Raw genomic sequence first — 17585 nt, 5'->3', positions numbered from 1 at the left:
CGCCGTCGGGCGTGGGTACTTCTAGATTCGACATATTCTGACCTGGAAAGTCGATGGAAATGTCAAAATGACCAGCCACGCCTATTGACAGCTACTAATGATATTTAGCCAATCCGCTTGGCTGAGTATCATCAATAGCTGTTATCAGGCGTGGCTTGACTACCAGCTACTAGCATCCAGCTTAGCACCATTATTACGTAACAATATCGATTATTAATCCTCTTTGGTCTTATTCGCCGTAGAAGTGACGTAATAATCGGATTAACTATATTACTCTTCACTAATTTGGACAATAAGCAGTCGTGAAACACGTAGCAGAAGATCGTGATGGTTCCATTAAGTTTATCCGCACAGCATGCTATGACTATTGACTGGAGCCAACTTGACACGACGAACCCGCGAGTTTTGTTCGGGTTCCATTGAATTTGTGTGGACTGCACTGGCTAATTGTGAAATGTACCCGGGAAATGTACACAATAAATAAGCCCAATCGCCATTCTAACTTCCGGTTTTTGAGAGCAGTTTTGGGACACTTTGACCTCTGACATATCGGGAAAATTTACGTAATTATTATTAGTTTTCTTAATATTGTCACAATTTTGATCATTAAAAATACCAAATAATTAATTATAAAACACTAATATTTTTTATACTTGTTTTAAATAGTGTAAAACATTTTAGATTATATTTTCAACGTACAAAAACCCAATATTTCTGAATTTTCTGAAAGGTCAAAGGACAAAGTGTCCTAAAACTGCAAAAACTGTCCTACAATGCATTGCAAACTTCCAATGCCGGTTGGGCTTATTCCCACCGTAGTGCGATTAGACACCCATATGTTAAAGAACGCGACGGTGGGATGTTTCTCACTAGTAGATATATATTCAAAGTCTATGAAGCATGGAGGTTACTGCTTAAATCATGTTCAAGAATATGAACTGTTTTATTTGGCCCCAGCTTTATCACTTGTTAAAAATTGTTCACCAATCAGTAAAGCCTGTTATAATCAGGTAACCAAAATAGCAAACATGATTTTAAAATAAGAGGCTGAAATTTTCATACACTGTACAGTCTCATTGCAAGATTAAATGGGCTAAATAGTCCTTGTCATGTTGGGCAGGATTAGGAAAAGGCATACAAACGAAGGTATGAGATATTTGGAGTTATTTCCTAGCCTCTTAACCACAGGGTTGGTGGGCTACAATAGCTATTCAAGACACATGGTATATAAGGGATAAACTGTGCATATGAAATGTGGGTGAAACTGGGATTAAAGTTCACTTCGTGAACAAAAAGCCCCCACCTCGGATCACTTTTTGAAACTAGGTCCCATTTGTAAAAGGTACCGATTTAAACATTATCATATTATGAACTTAAAACATTTGAATAACAATGAGCTATTTACATATCAATGCGCCTCATGCTAATTAGCAAAGCCCTCGACAGGAATTTCTCTATGGTTACCCGTGCCCATTTTAAAATTTAATTGCTGCTACCCACATGACCAAAACTTGTACCGAGATTGTCCAACAGGGCGCTGTGTACAGTATTGAAGCAGAAGAAACCGTATGTGTCGCAAAAACTCGAGATTGACTGCCACTTCCTTCGTATAACTTAAAAGCAGCAGCATATATGATTGTACCACTCTCTGGGATGGAGTCCAAGTTGGCAGCATTTTCCATACCCGGAATATTATTTGCACCGAGCAGTTGATGAACCGGAAAGGTTGTCGACTGCCCGTAGTCATTCGAAGGCGTGTCCACACCAATGACGTGTATATTTCGGTTTTTCAACAACCAATCAACGGTGTCCTCATGCCAACTAGGAAAATGGATGGTAGCGGTATCCATATAGTCTTCGCTCCCAAATAGGAGTGTCTTGTTAGGATATCTCTGGGACCATCCCGAGTTCATTATAACGACCGCACCGTCAGGAATTTTGTTGTACTTGGTTTCCCAGTCTTTGATATCATCTAAGGTGACTCTGTAGTCGATGTTTGCTGCGACCTTCGACTGTAAAGATGGTAATATATAAAGAACAAAAAGGTTTCAAATAATGTGAATAATGGGCGACAATCCACAGTGATGTTTTAAAAATGCAAAAAGTAGCACAAATGGCATGAATACTGCGAATTCGCCAAAGAGGTTATATGATTAATTACCATAGCGACCGATCCACACTATTTTGAATGTATTGCCCTGCACTAGACGTTACAATGTTCCACTGCACAGCAAAATAAAATTGAAAAAACAACATACTTAGAGTGGGGTACTTTGACGTACCCCAACGGTTTTAGCATAACATAATTTTTCGTTGACACCATATAACACATTTAGAATTGTTTGTGAAGATTTCATGTTTAAGTGTTAATCGAATGGCGACGTCAAAAATGGCGATATCGCATCCGCCACAACCTGGTCTTTTGTTACTTAGTTCCTAGGTTGCTACTATCAAGTTACCTTCACATTAATTATGACTCCTGGCCCAATAAGCTTCTCAATCGGGATTTGGTGCACCCTGAGAGCACCTTCGACGAAATGAGACGGAGCATCTATATGTGTACCAATATGTTCTGCCGTTTGAAAAGAATTGGACTCGTACCTAGAAAAACGACACGACCATTATAAAATAAAATGAAATGAAATAAAATAATATTAAATAATTGTACAATTATTGTAAACGTAATCTCTTCCATATATTAGCGACAATGTGTTTTATTGTCTTCGCCTGACTAGTATTTAGCTTTCTACCTGAAAAGCTCGATATTTGATCACATCTTCAGCTTGTTTTTCGTATTTTGCCTCTTATCAATCACATAAAGTCATCGTTTACCGTCTTACGTATGGCAAAATTCAGAGATATTTTCTTGTGTTTTGGAAATGTTTTGCAGTAGATTTAAAAAAATAAAATTCAATACCGACTGACAGTCACATATTTTTCCAGAAAGCGGCAGACTTCCCGAGTGTAAAAAAAAAAAAAAAAATCAAAATTATTTGATATCAGAATGACATTCTTCGTATTCAGTATGCAATTCGATACGTCTGATCTCATTTGTATGATTTATATCACCGCATGGCTGTCCATCAACTTGCCTTACTGAGTTAATTCAGCCAATCAGGAAAGATGTACTATAAGGTTGTTGCCAGAGGGTTTGTTTAGTGACGAAGGATCACAAATCGGCTGGGACCGAGACTATGTTTAGTGATGAAGAAGCACAAATCGGCTGGGGCCGAGACTATTGTCCATCATACGAATTTAAAAGTTAACCTACCAAATACCCCCTGGCCGTCTTCCTCGGTAAAGTATCGTGAAGTTATACTTAGGATTGCCCGGCCAAGCAACTGCGTCCGGGCCATGCGCGTGAGTAAGGTCAACAACGCGGAGGTCCGACGCACGAATCGCCTCAGAAAACAGAATAATGGAGAACATCGTAATAGCAACCATTCTCAACATTTTGTACAGCTTGTTTGTAGTATTTCATAAACTATGCTTTGTCGAAGCTGTATAAGGAAAACAAACAAGAATGAAATAAAAATAAATCCGAAGAACATTCACAACAACAACAAAAGCAACAACAACAACAACAGCAACTTCAAAATGTAGACCTACAGGCTGAGTCAAAAAGAAGTAAACTCATGTTTGAGGGGCTGTAACTCGAGATCTGCAAGGAATCTGCTAAATATAAAAATACCACTGGAAAGAGCAAATTCTACACGTCTAAATAAAAAAAAAGAATTGTTGCAATTGCTTACAGGAAACTAAAGTTATCCTCATTTGAATACGACCACCCATTTTTGTAGCTGCACACGGCTGATTGATTTTCATCCATTTCAATTTCGACGAATCAGCAAACTGCTAACAGGATTTATTGTTGAAAAGACAACTTTTGCTTTTAATTAATATTCAACAAAGTCCATGACGGTACTATAGTTTGTAGGGATACCAATTCAAGTCTTTACGAACGATCCGGCAGAAGCTTGATTGGTGAATGTTGGGTAAAGGATTGAGCTGATCTTTGGACTTGCTGTAACGCATGTCTAACTCTAGCAATGTTCACTTGTGATCTAGCAGTTCGTGGTCTGCCTGAAGCTTCCGGCTGTCTGTTCCTTAGTGTCCCATGCACATTAAGCTTGTTTACTTTCTTATATATTTCCGCCTTACATGAAACCCGGTTAGCTGTAGGAAATTGGAGACGAAAAAGACGCTGAACTTCAGTGGGACTCTTAGTTTCATGATACTTCGTCGACAGAAACGTGCTCTCCCGTGCGTTAAATTGTGGTGCCATGTTGTCATTTGGCCCGTTTTATTATAATGTAGTGCAATGAGGTAAAATTCATATTCAAAAGAGCCCTTTAACATGTAGGAATTATTGATCAAAACCACACCTGTCACAGAACTTTTGCATTTGAATGTCGCGCCTTACCAATCAATATAATAGGTAGGCCCCTACTTGGGAAGTGAAACCGTGTGCAGCTACAAAAATGGGTGGTTGTATTCAAATGAGTATAACTTGAGTTTGCTGTGAGCAATTCCAACAATTTCTTTTTTAAATTAGACGTGTCGAATTTGCTCTTTCCAGTGGTATTTTCATTTTTAGCAGATTCCCTACAGATCTTGAGTTACAGCCCCTCAAACATGAGTTTACTTCTTTTTGACTCAGCCTGTATGTCTGACATGTTGACCTTCTTTGACAGAGCAAGTGTATTTTGTTAATTTAATATCATCCATTATTATATTAATGGCAAACCCCTTGATTTCTAGGCAAATTTGTCCGCCCGGCTTTTACGTTTCATTGGGAAATTTTTTATTTTACATTTAAAATGTTTGATGTCCGGGGGTGGAAGCTCTATAGTCCGAAGGTTCTTTAGTCCGACGGTTCTTTAGTCCGAAGGTTCTTTAATCCGACGGTTCTTTATTACGAAGGTTCTTTATTCCGACGGTTCTTTATTTCGAAGGTTCTATAGTCCGAATTTCAAAAAAGGTTCCTTAATCCGAATAATAAAAGAGGTTATTTAATCCGAATTTTAAAAGCGGTTCTCTAGTCCGAATATGAAAATAGGCTCTATAGTCCGAATTGTAAAAAGGGTTCTATAGTCCGAATATGGAAATAGGCTCTATAGTCCGAATTTAAAAAAAGGTTCTATAGTCCGAAATTGCAAAACGGTTCTATAGTCCGAAACGGATACCGTCTTCTTTAGTCCGAATTGGTAAACGGGTTCTATAGTCCGAATTTTATTTTTATCATTTGTTTCAGTGTCAAATCATCACTTGTTAAATATAAATCCGCTGAAGTTTAACATGGTTGGTTTCTCTGGATATTTTTCGTAGCATACATTAACGTTCACCTTTATTCTGGTGATATTTTCTTCATTTTTATCCGTTTTTCATTTTCGACCCGTTCAGGGTAGACCCTGAATACCCGTTTCTGGCCATTTTTCAATCCGAGGGCCTAAAAATTGTGTTATGCAACTTGTTGGGCGATCCAAGTTCATGTGTAGATCTCAAATATTTCCTTAAGCTATAACATGTCTCTTTTTCCCACAGAAAGGCCAAAATATCTCTAAAAAGATTTGTGTTTTTACCGGAATCCATCTACATTACATCGTCATTACATCGTGATTTGGTGGTGTGCGCCCTTTTAATAGCAGTAGCGTCATATCCCGTTTAGTATTATCTAGCTAGAGGGCGCAGTATATGTTAATGTTTTAAATATTCGGACTATGGAACCTTTTTACTGATTCGGACTAAAGAACACGGTATCCGTTTCGGACTATAGAACCGTTTTACAATTTCGGACTATAGAACCCTTTTTTGAATTCGGATTATAGAGCCTATTTCTATATTCGGACTATAGAACCCTTTTTAAAATTCGGACTATAGAGACTATTTTCATATTCGGACTATAGAACCCTTTTTTAAATTCGGACTATAGAGACTATTTTCATATTCGGACTAGAGAACCGTTTTTAAAATTCGGACTATAGAACCTTCGAAATAAAGAATCGTCGGAATAAAGAACCTCTTTTCAATTTTTTTTCGGACTATAGAACCTCTTTTAAAATTCGGACTAACGAATGCTATGAACACGTGTTCGGACTAGCGAACCTTCGGACTAAAGAACCTTCGGATTATAGAACCTTCGGATTATAGAGCAGTCCCCGTCCGGGGTAGTCATAGGTTTTTAGGGCACCCTCTTATTTGTCTTGGAATTGCATTGTGTGTCTTTGGCAACCGCATGTACACCCTAGAAGTATATGTTACTTGCTTACTTACTAACTTACTGGTCTTAAAAGGACATATTTTAAAATGCCACGAAGGTATACCCCCCCCGCCCGAGTGGTGTCAAACGGACATGTTTTGCGTATCTGATGTCCACATAGTGCTTCTGCTGGAGTAATTCCAGTTGGAGAATGAGGGGTCACTCTGTAATAATTGCTTAAAGAAGGGCCACCACTCCTGTTGCCATACCTTTCCTTCTATGTGTGCAGTTTGTATTGGTCTTATTTAGTGTTCACATGAAACGTTCAACAGTTCCATTGGCTTCGGGCCATATGGGCGTTATCCTATGATGTCTGAATCCTAAATAGTTGGAGAAGTCTTGAAAATCTTTGCTTTGAAATGGAGGGCCATTGTCGGATTTGACTGTCTCCGGAATGCCGTGCGTAGCAACGATCTTGTCCAACTTGCGAATGGTAGCTCTTGCTGAAGTTGATGTTATGATATCTACTTCTAGCTTCTGCAAAGCGCGAGCAATCAGTCATATACAACTAGTAGGTAAAGTCCTAAAGGGAATGGTCCAGCGAAGTCGATGCCCGGGAGTCGATGCTGACTTTCTGACATGCCCGTTTTGGTAGCGCTAACATAACTAACGGTTCTCTTTGTTGTTGACTAGTTTAGTCGCTTGACATGGTATGTAGTCTCTGATAGTGTATTCTGTTTTCTTGTCAATGCTAGGAAACCATTCTTTAGTGCGTAGGAGTGCTTTGGTTTTTGAAATGCCTTGGTGTCCGACATGTGCTAGTACAGTGCGATGACTCTGTCTTTGAGTGTCCCCTTCGTTTTGGCTGCCGCCTACTTTTACCCCGGGGGGCTAGCGCCCCCAAAGCCCTACCCTCAAAATACGCGCATGGATTACACTTTGTAATCCATTTAGGTCTTGTCGGATTGTATTTTGGAAGATTTCGCTTGCGGAGGTAATTCCAAAGTTCAGGCGTTTGCATCTTTTTAACCCAACGTCGTTGGACAGACTTTCGGGTTCCAACTCTGGTGGTATCCGTATTTCAAGCCTAGTTTTGAGAAGACTTTGGAGCCGTTGAATCAAGTTCAGCAATGAGTTCATCTATGGTTGGAGTATCATGGCGTTCGCGTTTCACAGCTTTGTTCGCTTCGCGCATGCCAACACATTATACGTATATCATCAGGGGAGTACCACAATGGGAGACACTCATGGTGTAGGTACGTCCAGTACCGTCTTCGATAATGTCATTCTCTTGAAGTTCACGGAGCTTATCCTCAATTTTACTCCGAAGGTGTAGAGGTGTTCGTCGATTTGACTGGGCAACTGGTGGCACAGTCTCATCGACATGGAGCTTTACTTTAGTGTCCTTATCAAAGTTTGCCTATTCCGCTGGTACCTTCTGGAAATTGATCGATAACATATCAGGTGTGTTGCGTAATTGTATTGACTTCCTATTATCGGAAGTGGTGTTTCAGAAAAGTAAGGGTATAATTTGATGTCAGTGTGTTGTAGTTGTGTGTTATTTCTTTCCTTGATTCTCTTGTACATATTGTATGTGTTATGATATTTTCTTTACACCCTGAATCACAGCATACTTACAATTGGGTATATTTTCAATAGTCGGTGTTCGAATATTGTCAACTGAAACTGAGTTGACCTGGTTGTGTCCAGAGTTTAATACTTAGTTTGAGGTGAATTGTAGCAATATGTATCACTAGGTTCGTTGCTCAGTACCAGCATTTTGCTCAGAAACAGCGTTCACCTCCGGCTTTCACCTGTTTGTTTGCCTTTCGTCACTAGAGTAATCCCTTGTACCAGAGCAATTCTGTGGTCTTTGACCCTTCTCTCTCTAATATCGGCATACCTTGGCAAAGTAATTTTATTAAAGTGCCACAGTAATTACACTGTTTGCTCCTGCATGGTATTTGCCTGCATGGGGATAGTCTACACCACAGTGATTCAGTCTTATCGAGTTATTGTATGCGTTATTACCAGTTCTTGTAGAGTAAGTGTTTGAGTTACCTGTATACAGGTTATCCACTTTACTCATGTGTGACTTCCAACAAAAGGCACTGGTTCCCGTAGTGTTCCTCATTCAAACTAATTCAATGCACGACCTCGGAGTTACTTGCATGACTTTGGCGGGCTAATTTGAAAAAGTCATGGTTGCACATGCAGGTACTTCTTTTGAACATCCTAACAAGGTATGGCAGTCGCTGATAGGATATGCAGCTTATAGAACACGGATAACCTCTATTTGGAGATCCAGTTCTGGGATTATTCCATTGTAGCTCATCGTCTTCTTGATCGGCTGTCTACGTTGCATTGGTTGAACATTTACATATTTGGTTAACGACTAACAATTGCCTCTGATCTGGACACTGAGAGTTGCATAGATCGCGCAAGATCTAGTAGTTCATCGATGGTCATAGATTTCTCCATCCCCTTTTGCGAAATGCTTTTGAATAACACCCGTCGATGATTTAGATTTCAAGTTCTCTGTCCGTGTCTCCAAAATCACAGTTTGAATTCTTAGTGGGTTTGTAATTTGTTCAGATAGCTTAGTTTTTGCTATTGTGTACTTCTTATCCTCGCCTGTATTGGCTAATGATTCATATTTATCTGTGACTTCTTTAACCGCCGGCAAAATGGAGGAGTAGTTGCTCGCTTTTGCCCATCATCGATCATTTTGAAAACCGATCATGACTCTTTCGTAATTTGCCATCCATTTGTCCCAGCGCGTTGCAATTGTATCTGAGGCCTGAGGGGCAGACTAGGCAAAATTCCTGCGTTGCAAATTTCCAGTAGCATAAAAATCAAAGTCAAGATGTCTATCTCACAGGCCCGTACGCAGGATTTTTTTGGGGGTGCTGATTTTGAAAAAGTGGACTTTTTTCCAAAGGGGGGCGATTTTGTAAAAGTGGACTTTTCCCCAAAAATGTGGTCCTTTTGGACCAAAAACCGTACAAAACTGATTTTTTTTGCTCGCTACGCTCGCAAATTCTTAAATTTTGGGACTTTTTGTATACTTTTGCAAATTTGGGGAGGTGCGGTCGCACCCCCCGCACCCCCCCCCCTGCGTCATGATATTCCATATGAATCGTTCATTTGACGAATTGTTCATCCTCTTGTGGGTGTCAAACGATATATTTTAGATTAGTCATTTGAGTAGAAATGAATACGAATATAGACTGATGTATAGCAAAGCATTAGTATTTATTTTATCTAGTTGGGGTGAGTGAGTGAGTGAGTGTCTACGGCGGTTTTGGCGGTACTAGTGGCGAGTAGGCTGGTATCATATTTCTGCGGTATAAGCGCAAGTTCATATATAAGGTATGAAAGAAGAAGAGTTTAGTATTAAGGATATTACAAATAACTAACTATATAATCATAAAGATAAGATTAAATAAACTTGACAATCTGACATACCTGTGGAAAGGGTGCGCTGTGATCCCTGGTTTAATACTGCCGTGAGAGGCACTGGTTAACATTGGTCTGAGCTGGTCCGAGGTGACATCAAGGCTATTTTCATGAGGGCGTCAGTCCGAAGGAAAATAGTACATGTACTCATGCGGCGAGCGGCATGATAAACAGAGACGGCAAAACTGTTCACTCGTAGCAACTTGCCATACGCACGGACCGTGTGAACAACACGGAACACATCGTCCACACCAGGTCAATAATTATTGTGTACAGGCAGTAAACTAACCAATAGAAATACGACCTGCAGCAAAGCACCTGGCTCATAGCACAGCACCACCGGCTGCTGAGAGCGGCTAAACCCAAAATAAGCTATACTCCACGCGCGGTATTTGACCAATAAGGTAGCTCGCTTTTCCCAGAGTTCTATCTCATTGGCTAAAAACAAACGCTATAGCTCAGCGATTTAATGAATTCATATGAGTTGTCTTTCAATATAGCCAGGCAAAATCATTTTGTTTGCACGTCGGAAAATAAAGCTTGTCTGTATATAATTGAAAACTCAGTGACAATCGGAGTACATTCCTCAACCACATAGTTACATTGAGATGAATTGAGTGACAGCCACTTGAAATCATTTCTGGTATGTATTCCTAGCTATAATGAAAAAAGAGTAACATATAATTATGTGTATTTACTATTGATATTCAATGTATAATTGCATCTCAAATCCTTGAATACAGGGGCGTAGCAAGAGTATCAGGGGCCCATGGACAAGTAGCAGTACGGGCCCTTTTAACCAGGGCGGGATTTACCTTGTGGGGGCCCTGGGCCAAGCCAAAATTTGGAGGCCCTGAACTCACGTGCCGAGGAAGGCATGTGCACTAATGTCAGTGGCCAAGTTTTGGTTTACGTATGACTATAGAGGGGGACTAACATATTTTGTTCCGATGTTACTAGGACATTTGAGGGCAAGGCACGTGAAATGATTCAATTTCAGACTATATTAGCCCCAGATCAACACGAATGTTGCTATTTGAATGCATGCGGACCCGGGCCCATCTGGCCCAATGGTAAATCCTCCCCTGCTCCTGCTCTCCATTATCAGCCCTTTTTTAATTTTCGCTTGAACCCTTGGGGCCCATGGACTTCGTCCACCCTGTCCCCCCGCTTGCTACGCCCCTGCTTGAATATTATTAAGATTTGAGATTTTTTAATCTCCAAGTCCGAAGGTAATATGGGGTTTCACGATTTTCGTGATATAATACACATATAAAAAGACCCATTCAGTGATCCCAGCGCAAGTGTAAAAAAATCAAATTGTTCATAGATTGCTTAAAAGTGAAGGATGGGTCATTCAAATTGTCATTTGGTTTTTTTTAAATGAAATATTTGGCAAAAAAGTCCGAAGGTAATATGGGGTTTCACGATTTTCGTGATATAATACACATATAAAAAGAACCATTCAGTGATCCCAGCGCAAGTGTAAAAAAAATCAAATTGTTTATAAATTGCTTAAAACGAAGAAAACAGCAATATTGACAAAGCTGAAGCCCCATTCAAATACATGTAGCTAATTTATATACTGTCAGTATGTAAATTACAAATTCATATGTAAATGCCTTATTTTGTCTTAAATACACTCATTTTGGCTGGACCACTGCACTACCAGGCTATGTTAGCACATCTATGACAAAGGTACCAAAATCTGAATTTGGATCATTTTTATGATCGTCCGGATGAGCAAATTACTGAATGGGCCTTTAACATTTTAAGGCAAATGATCAAAAATTGATATTTTTGATATTTAACAGTCCGAGGAGTAACATTCTAAATCTAATAATATGTACTTAAAGTGTATGTAGCTGGGTTAAAAAGCCGACCATCAATTGAAAATTTGGACCTTTCGTATTGAAGATATGGAATTTTCCCCAAAACACCAAAACAAAATTAGGTCTTTTGAGGAAAGAATGTATTTCTTCAATATGACTGAAGGTCTACAGTTTCAATTGATGGTCGGCTTTTCATCCCAGCTACAAACTACACTTTAACTTGACTGTACATATCATTAGATTTAGAAAGTTTTCTTCGAGGACTGTTAAATATCACGCCCACCCCACTCCATATGTTAATGTTTGTTGCTGGCCTACACCCCCCTTGAACAAACCCCGTGGTCCCAGGGTCAGGTTGAGCGTTAGTAATTTTTGTTGTTGAAAATCGCTAGGCCTACGTTGCGAAATATGAAGGGTTGTGACTAAAAGAACAATGTCTCGTCTGGGAGCTTAAACACTGCCATCATTATATTTTTAACTTTCAAACTTATTTCCTTTTAAATTCATGACCCTCTCCCATATTTCTCAGGCCTACATGTACGCATAGTCCTATTATAATTCAAAACTGTATCAGACGGTGTCCGCTGTCGTCCCTGCCCCCGGTCCCAGCTCTCCGTGCATCCGCGGGTATTTATGCTCGTCGAAAATTTCGCGAAATAAGGGGTGTTTTCAGATGAAGAAACGCGATTCGCGAAACACACAAAAAAGGGGTGTTTTTTCAAACCACGTGTTCGCGAAATTAAAAAAAAAGGGTATTTTCATCGAGCAGCCTACGCGTTTTTGCCAGAAAAGGGCATATTAGAAATATCGTTCGTGTTTTAGCGAAAATAGGGGTATTTTCGAAGGGCAAATAATTCGCGAAATCGCTAAAAAAAGGGGTGATTTTCCCCTAAAAACTTCGCGAAATGAGATGCAAAAGGGGGTGTTTTTAAAGTTCACCGACAAGCATGAATACACGCGGATGCACGGAGTGCGGGGACCGGGTCCCTGCCGTGACTTCGGTGTTGCTAATCACCTCCAATGGCAAGAAACACTAAAGATATCCTAAAAGGGCACCCAATCTTTCGTCACCAGGTTGCTTTGATATAGGTTGAATCATCAAAAGACTATCAAAAGAGCCCAAACGGGTGGAAAATCCGCGATCGACCTGTTGCTATCTCGTTTACGAGCTAATTTTGGTATAGGGAAAATGCGTGGCGATGAGAAATAAGCAAGTTGATCGTTCCTGGCGTTAACCAGACGAATGGCGGCGTATGCCAATATCGGGGTGTGCGATATTACTGCAATCATTTACATGCTATATAGAAGGTGAATTCTTCTAATATGCAATATTGTCTGCCAAAAATCGCTCGGCCCCTCCTTTTGCCCGTGCCAACAAATCTTTGCACCTACTCTCTTAAATTGTCCGATTGAAATATGTCAATCTTTTAACTATTGATGATAGGAATCAATCTAACGAGGTTAATTTTGATGGTTTTAATATACTCAGGAAAGATCGTAATAGGGGTGGCGGTGGTGTGGCAATTTTAGTTAATAGTATGTTCGATTTTAAGAGAAGGGTCTATGTGATGATTCTCTTGAATGTATTTGGGTCGAAATTTCACCACCTCATACTAACACACTTCTTGTATGTGCTGCATATAATCCTGATGGAAATGATAATGGTTTTTCAAATATATTGTGTACAATGTTGTCAAAAGCTGCAAATGAAGATAAAGAGTTAATTTTACTTGGCGACTTTAACTGTGATTTTTCTCCTCACGTCAACTGTAAGCAAGTTAGAGATTTAAAATTTGTGTGTGATTTGTATCAGTTGCAGCAATTAATAAACCTTCCAACTCGTGTGACATCTCACAGCAAGACGATTATTGATTTGTTTTTTACATCAAAGGATGAGCTTTTTAGTGAAAGTGGTGTGATTCAAACTTCAATCAGTGATCACTATCTAATTTATGCTATAAGAAAAACCAAGCCAATTAAGGGTCAACATAAAACCATTGATTATCGCTGTTTTAAACGTTTTAATGATCAAAGTTTCATTAATGATCTCTCTGAACAACCATGGAGTGACATTGAACAAATTGACAATGTTGATGATGCGGTAAGCATGTGGAATTCAATGTTATTTGATGTTGTTAACTTTCATTTACCTAAAAAGACCAAGCGTGTTAAATCAACTCCATCGCCTTGGTTAGGTAGGGAAATTAAGCAGTGTATGCATCATAGGGATAGCCTCCATCGTATTGCAACTCGTTCTAATAGTGTAAGTGATTGGAAAGCCTATAAACTTGTTCGTAATCAAGTTACTAGTATGATAAGATCTGCAAAATGTAATTATTATAAGGGCCTAATAGATGAGAGTTGTAATGATTCTGGTAAGCTATGGCAAACACGTAAAAGGTCATTCCATCCAAAGTTTCCCCAACTCCATCATCTGTTGGGTTTGGAGATAATGTAGTTACATCTGACATTGATATATCAAATGTGTTCAACAGCCATTTTGCTAGTGTTGCAACTAATTTACTTAATGAAAGTGATGAAAGAATTAATGATGTAAACAATGTTAATAATATTGCTGATGTTAATGTGTTACCAACATGCGAAGATCTTCAAGTTAAACCTGTTCTTAATATGCCATGTATTTCATATGATTTTGTTGACAGAGAAATTCGCTCCATGAGCAATAAAAAGGCTACAGGTCTGGATGATGTCAGTTGTAAGATACTAAAACTGGCTCGCCCAGTCATTGTAAAAAGTTTAGTTTATATTATGAATCTCTCTTTGTCAAAGGGTATTTTTCCTACTTTGTGGAAAGAAGCCAAAGTAATCCCTTTGCATAAAGGAGGTGATCTTGATAACACCAATAATTACAGGCCTATTTCCATCCTGCCTGTAATAAGTAAGATCATTGAAAGGGCTATGCATAACCATGTTTACTCTTTTTAAATCGAAATGGTATTTTGAATGTTCATCAATCAGGCTTTCGTCCTGGTCATTCTACCGAAACTGCTCTTGTTGATATGGTTGACGATTGGCTTGCGGGCATCAACAATGGTAAAATGACCGGTGTTGCCTTTATCGACCTTAGAAAAGCGTTCGACACCGTAAATCATGATATTTTGCTAAGAAAGCTCCACGATATTGGAGCATCTGAAGATACAGTTAAATGGTTTGCTTCATATTTGTCATGTAGAAAGCAAAGAGTTACTTTTAAGGGTATTGTTTCTGATTCACTTGAAATGAAAGTTGGTGTTCCCCAAGGCAGTATATTGGGCCCATTATTATTTCTCATTTTATCAATGATATGCCAAATGTAGTATCACATGGGAAAATATCCATGTACGCAGATGATACCACGCTGTCTGTAAATGGTACTGATACTGATATTATTTCTAAAAAGCTCACTGAAGATCTTTCTGCAATTAAGGCATGGTTAAATGTTAACAAGTTGTTTCTTAATGCTGAAAAGACAAACGTTATGCTCATTGGTAGTGAGCCTAAGTTACGTAATGATAAATGTTCTGCTTTTTCAGTTACCATTGATGATCGTCAACTTGAAAGAGTTCATAGTGCCAAATGTCTTGGTGTAAAGATAGATTCTAAATTACTCTGGCACAATCATGTTAACTCTGTTATACAGAAGCTTTTTTGTAAAATAGGACTCTTAAGACGTCTTAAAACATATCTTGACGTACGCACTCTTAATGTTTTATACAAAGCTCTTATTCAACCGCAGTTCGACTATTGTAGTGTAGTGTGGTTTGGTCGCTTCAATGAAGATATGCGTAAATTAAGTGTGTTACAGAAGCGATGTGCAAGAATCATATTACGTGCCAATTACCTTACGTCTTCTGATATAATGTTTCCTATATTAGGATGGGAATCACTTCCAAATCGTGCAATGTATTTCAAATCTTTGTTAATGTTTAAATGTCTAAACGATATGGCTCCACAGTACCTAATCAACAGGTTTTCTTACATGTATATACACGAAAAGCATAATGTTAACACCAGACAAGCTGCGACAAATGTATTGGCTCTTCCGCCTTGCATGAATGGTTATGATACTGAATATTTTAAATCATCTTTTTCATACAGTGGGGTTGAAGTTTGGAACAAGCTGAGTAATGAATTAAGAAGCTCAACACATATGCAGACTTTCAAGTCCTAAAATTTTGTGCATATACTTGTAAATGATGTGTTTTTATTTACTTTGAAAATTGTATGTATTTTTGTATTTTAAATTTGTCTAAGAGTTGTATATACTATATAAATTGTATGTTGAAAATTGTTGCTTTTAAATTATTGTATATATGTGTAGCAGGGCCCCATGTTAGACCAGCTATTTGGCTGAATTGGGCTACCCTGGATAAATATGATTTAAAAAAAAAAAAAATAGATTGAAAAATATATTCAAATGGTTTTTTGTTTCTATTCTCTTTGTAGACTGATTTCCCTTTCTAATCAAGTGTCTAATGTACTGCCAAATGACATGTGTTGCATATGTTTGGAATGAGATTTCAAACTGTTTTAGATTGAACATTTCAAGTTCAATCTTTCAACTGAAAAGGACTTGTCCCTAATTTGGGACGGCGAAAGATTGAAAAACAATGAAAATCAATCCTTTCTACTGACAATTCAATCGAAAAAGATTTGCCCCTAACTTTAATCGCTAAAAGATTGTAAAAGATTGAGAATCACTCCTTTTGATTGAAAAAATCTTTACAGATGCAAGATGATTTAACCTAAAACCTTATTGTCCTATCAAATAAAATGCGAGCGCATTGAGCGAGCAGTTTTTGCATATGACTATTTGTTAGTGTTCCTGACATTTTCGACATCTTCCTAGGGCGTAATATAGAAAGCTATTAGAAATAGTGCCCAAAACATCCGTGTCAAATCTCCCAAAAATCGCTTGCCCCTTGTCCGAACTGTCAATAAATGCTTTCCCCCATGCCAAAAAATCCGTGCCCCCCCTATAATTCATCCCAGGTACACATATTTATTGCACCAACCTGACTATTTACCCCCATGAACGGTCCTCGTATACTCAGTACCCCCGGGCAGTATTCCCCCTAATGATGACATGAGGCAGTCATATCCCCGGGGATGGGCCTTCAATATATGACATTAATAATTAAAATTGACCATCTGAACGCTCTAAAAAACAAATGAAAACCTTCCGCCACACACCGACATCGCCTGGCTAATAATTATTTGGTGCAGCAGAGACATTAAAATGAATACACGGGATCCATACACGTGAATTGCTATGCACGATTTTGATATCAGACGAAAATCTTCGGATACTGGGTTACAAAATGATGAATATCTCCCGTAAATGAATTTTTCTCAAGAAACCAGATGTGGTCTCATACACTTGAAAATACGTGTTGAACAGATATTTAGTCGTTAGCGTGCGCTTTGAAAATTGGCCGTGCGCTTTGAAGTCAAAATTTGACCAAAACTCTCAATTTTATATTGCGTTGGTCCTATATGGACTACAGCGCGCAGCAGGCTATAATAGTGGCACTCACTCAAGTGGAGAGAGTATAACCATTGACCGCAATGTCGTATACAAGCTTGCTCACAGAGCGAGAAATCAATTACCCCGTCTATACAGTAGCCTTAGTCAAGTCACTTCGCTAATAATATGCATCTCATAAGGTCCGAATAAAATGGTCATAGGTGGCTGTGGATTCAACCTACCATGGCGATTTCTACTATGAAGATATCGGGGCGATGTCACTGTGCGCCAGGGATCAAACTGGGGAAATCGTATACGCCGCCATTCGTCTTGTTGACGCCAGGAACAACCAACTTGCTTATTTCTCATCGCCACGCATTTTCCCTATATCAAAATTAGCTCGTAAACGAGATAGCAACAGGTCGATCGCGAACTTTTCACCCGTTTGGGCTCCTTTGATAGTTGATTTGAATGATTCAACCTATATCAAAGCAAACGAGTGAGGAAAGATTGGGCGGCTTTTTCGAACATCTTTAGTGTTTCTTGCCATTGGAAGTGATTAGCAACACTGAAGTTACGGCAGTGACGCCAGCGGACACCGTCTGATGCAGTTTTGAATTTTATACTG

At 39.0% G+C, this 17585-nt stretch overlaps 1 protein-coding gene across 1 annotated transcript; it reads right to left on the bottom strand.

The window, feature by feature from the left end:
• Nucleotides 1-616: 616 nt before the first annotated feature.
• On the bottom strand, nucleotides 617-9789 carry LOC140138372 (isatin hydrolase-like). The gene is made up of 4 exons (XM_072160279.1): nucleotides 9668-9789; nucleotides 3272-3500; nucleotides 2460-2601; nucleotides 617-2012 (listed from the first exon to the last, which is right to left on the bottom strand). The coding sequence occupies exons 2-4, from the start codon at nucleotides 3451-3453 to the stop codon at nucleotides 1476-1478; spliced, it is 861 nt and encodes a 286-aa protein (XP_072016380.1). The 5' UTR covers nucleotides 3454-3500; nucleotides 9668-9789; the 3' UTR covers nucleotides 617-1475.
• Between the last annotated feature and the right edge of the window lie 7796 nt (nucleotides 9790-17585).

Source organism: Amphiura filiformis, chromosome 17 (assembly GCF_039555335.1).
Source record: "Amphiura filiformis chromosome 17, Afil_fr2py, whole genome shotgun sequence".
Taxonomy (NCBI): Eukaryota; Metazoa; Echinodermata; class Ophiuroidea; order Amphilepidida; family Amphiuridae; genus Amphiura; species Amphiura filiformis.
Note: the sequence above shows the minus strand (reverse complement) of the source record. Positions and strands in the feature narration are given on the sequence as shown.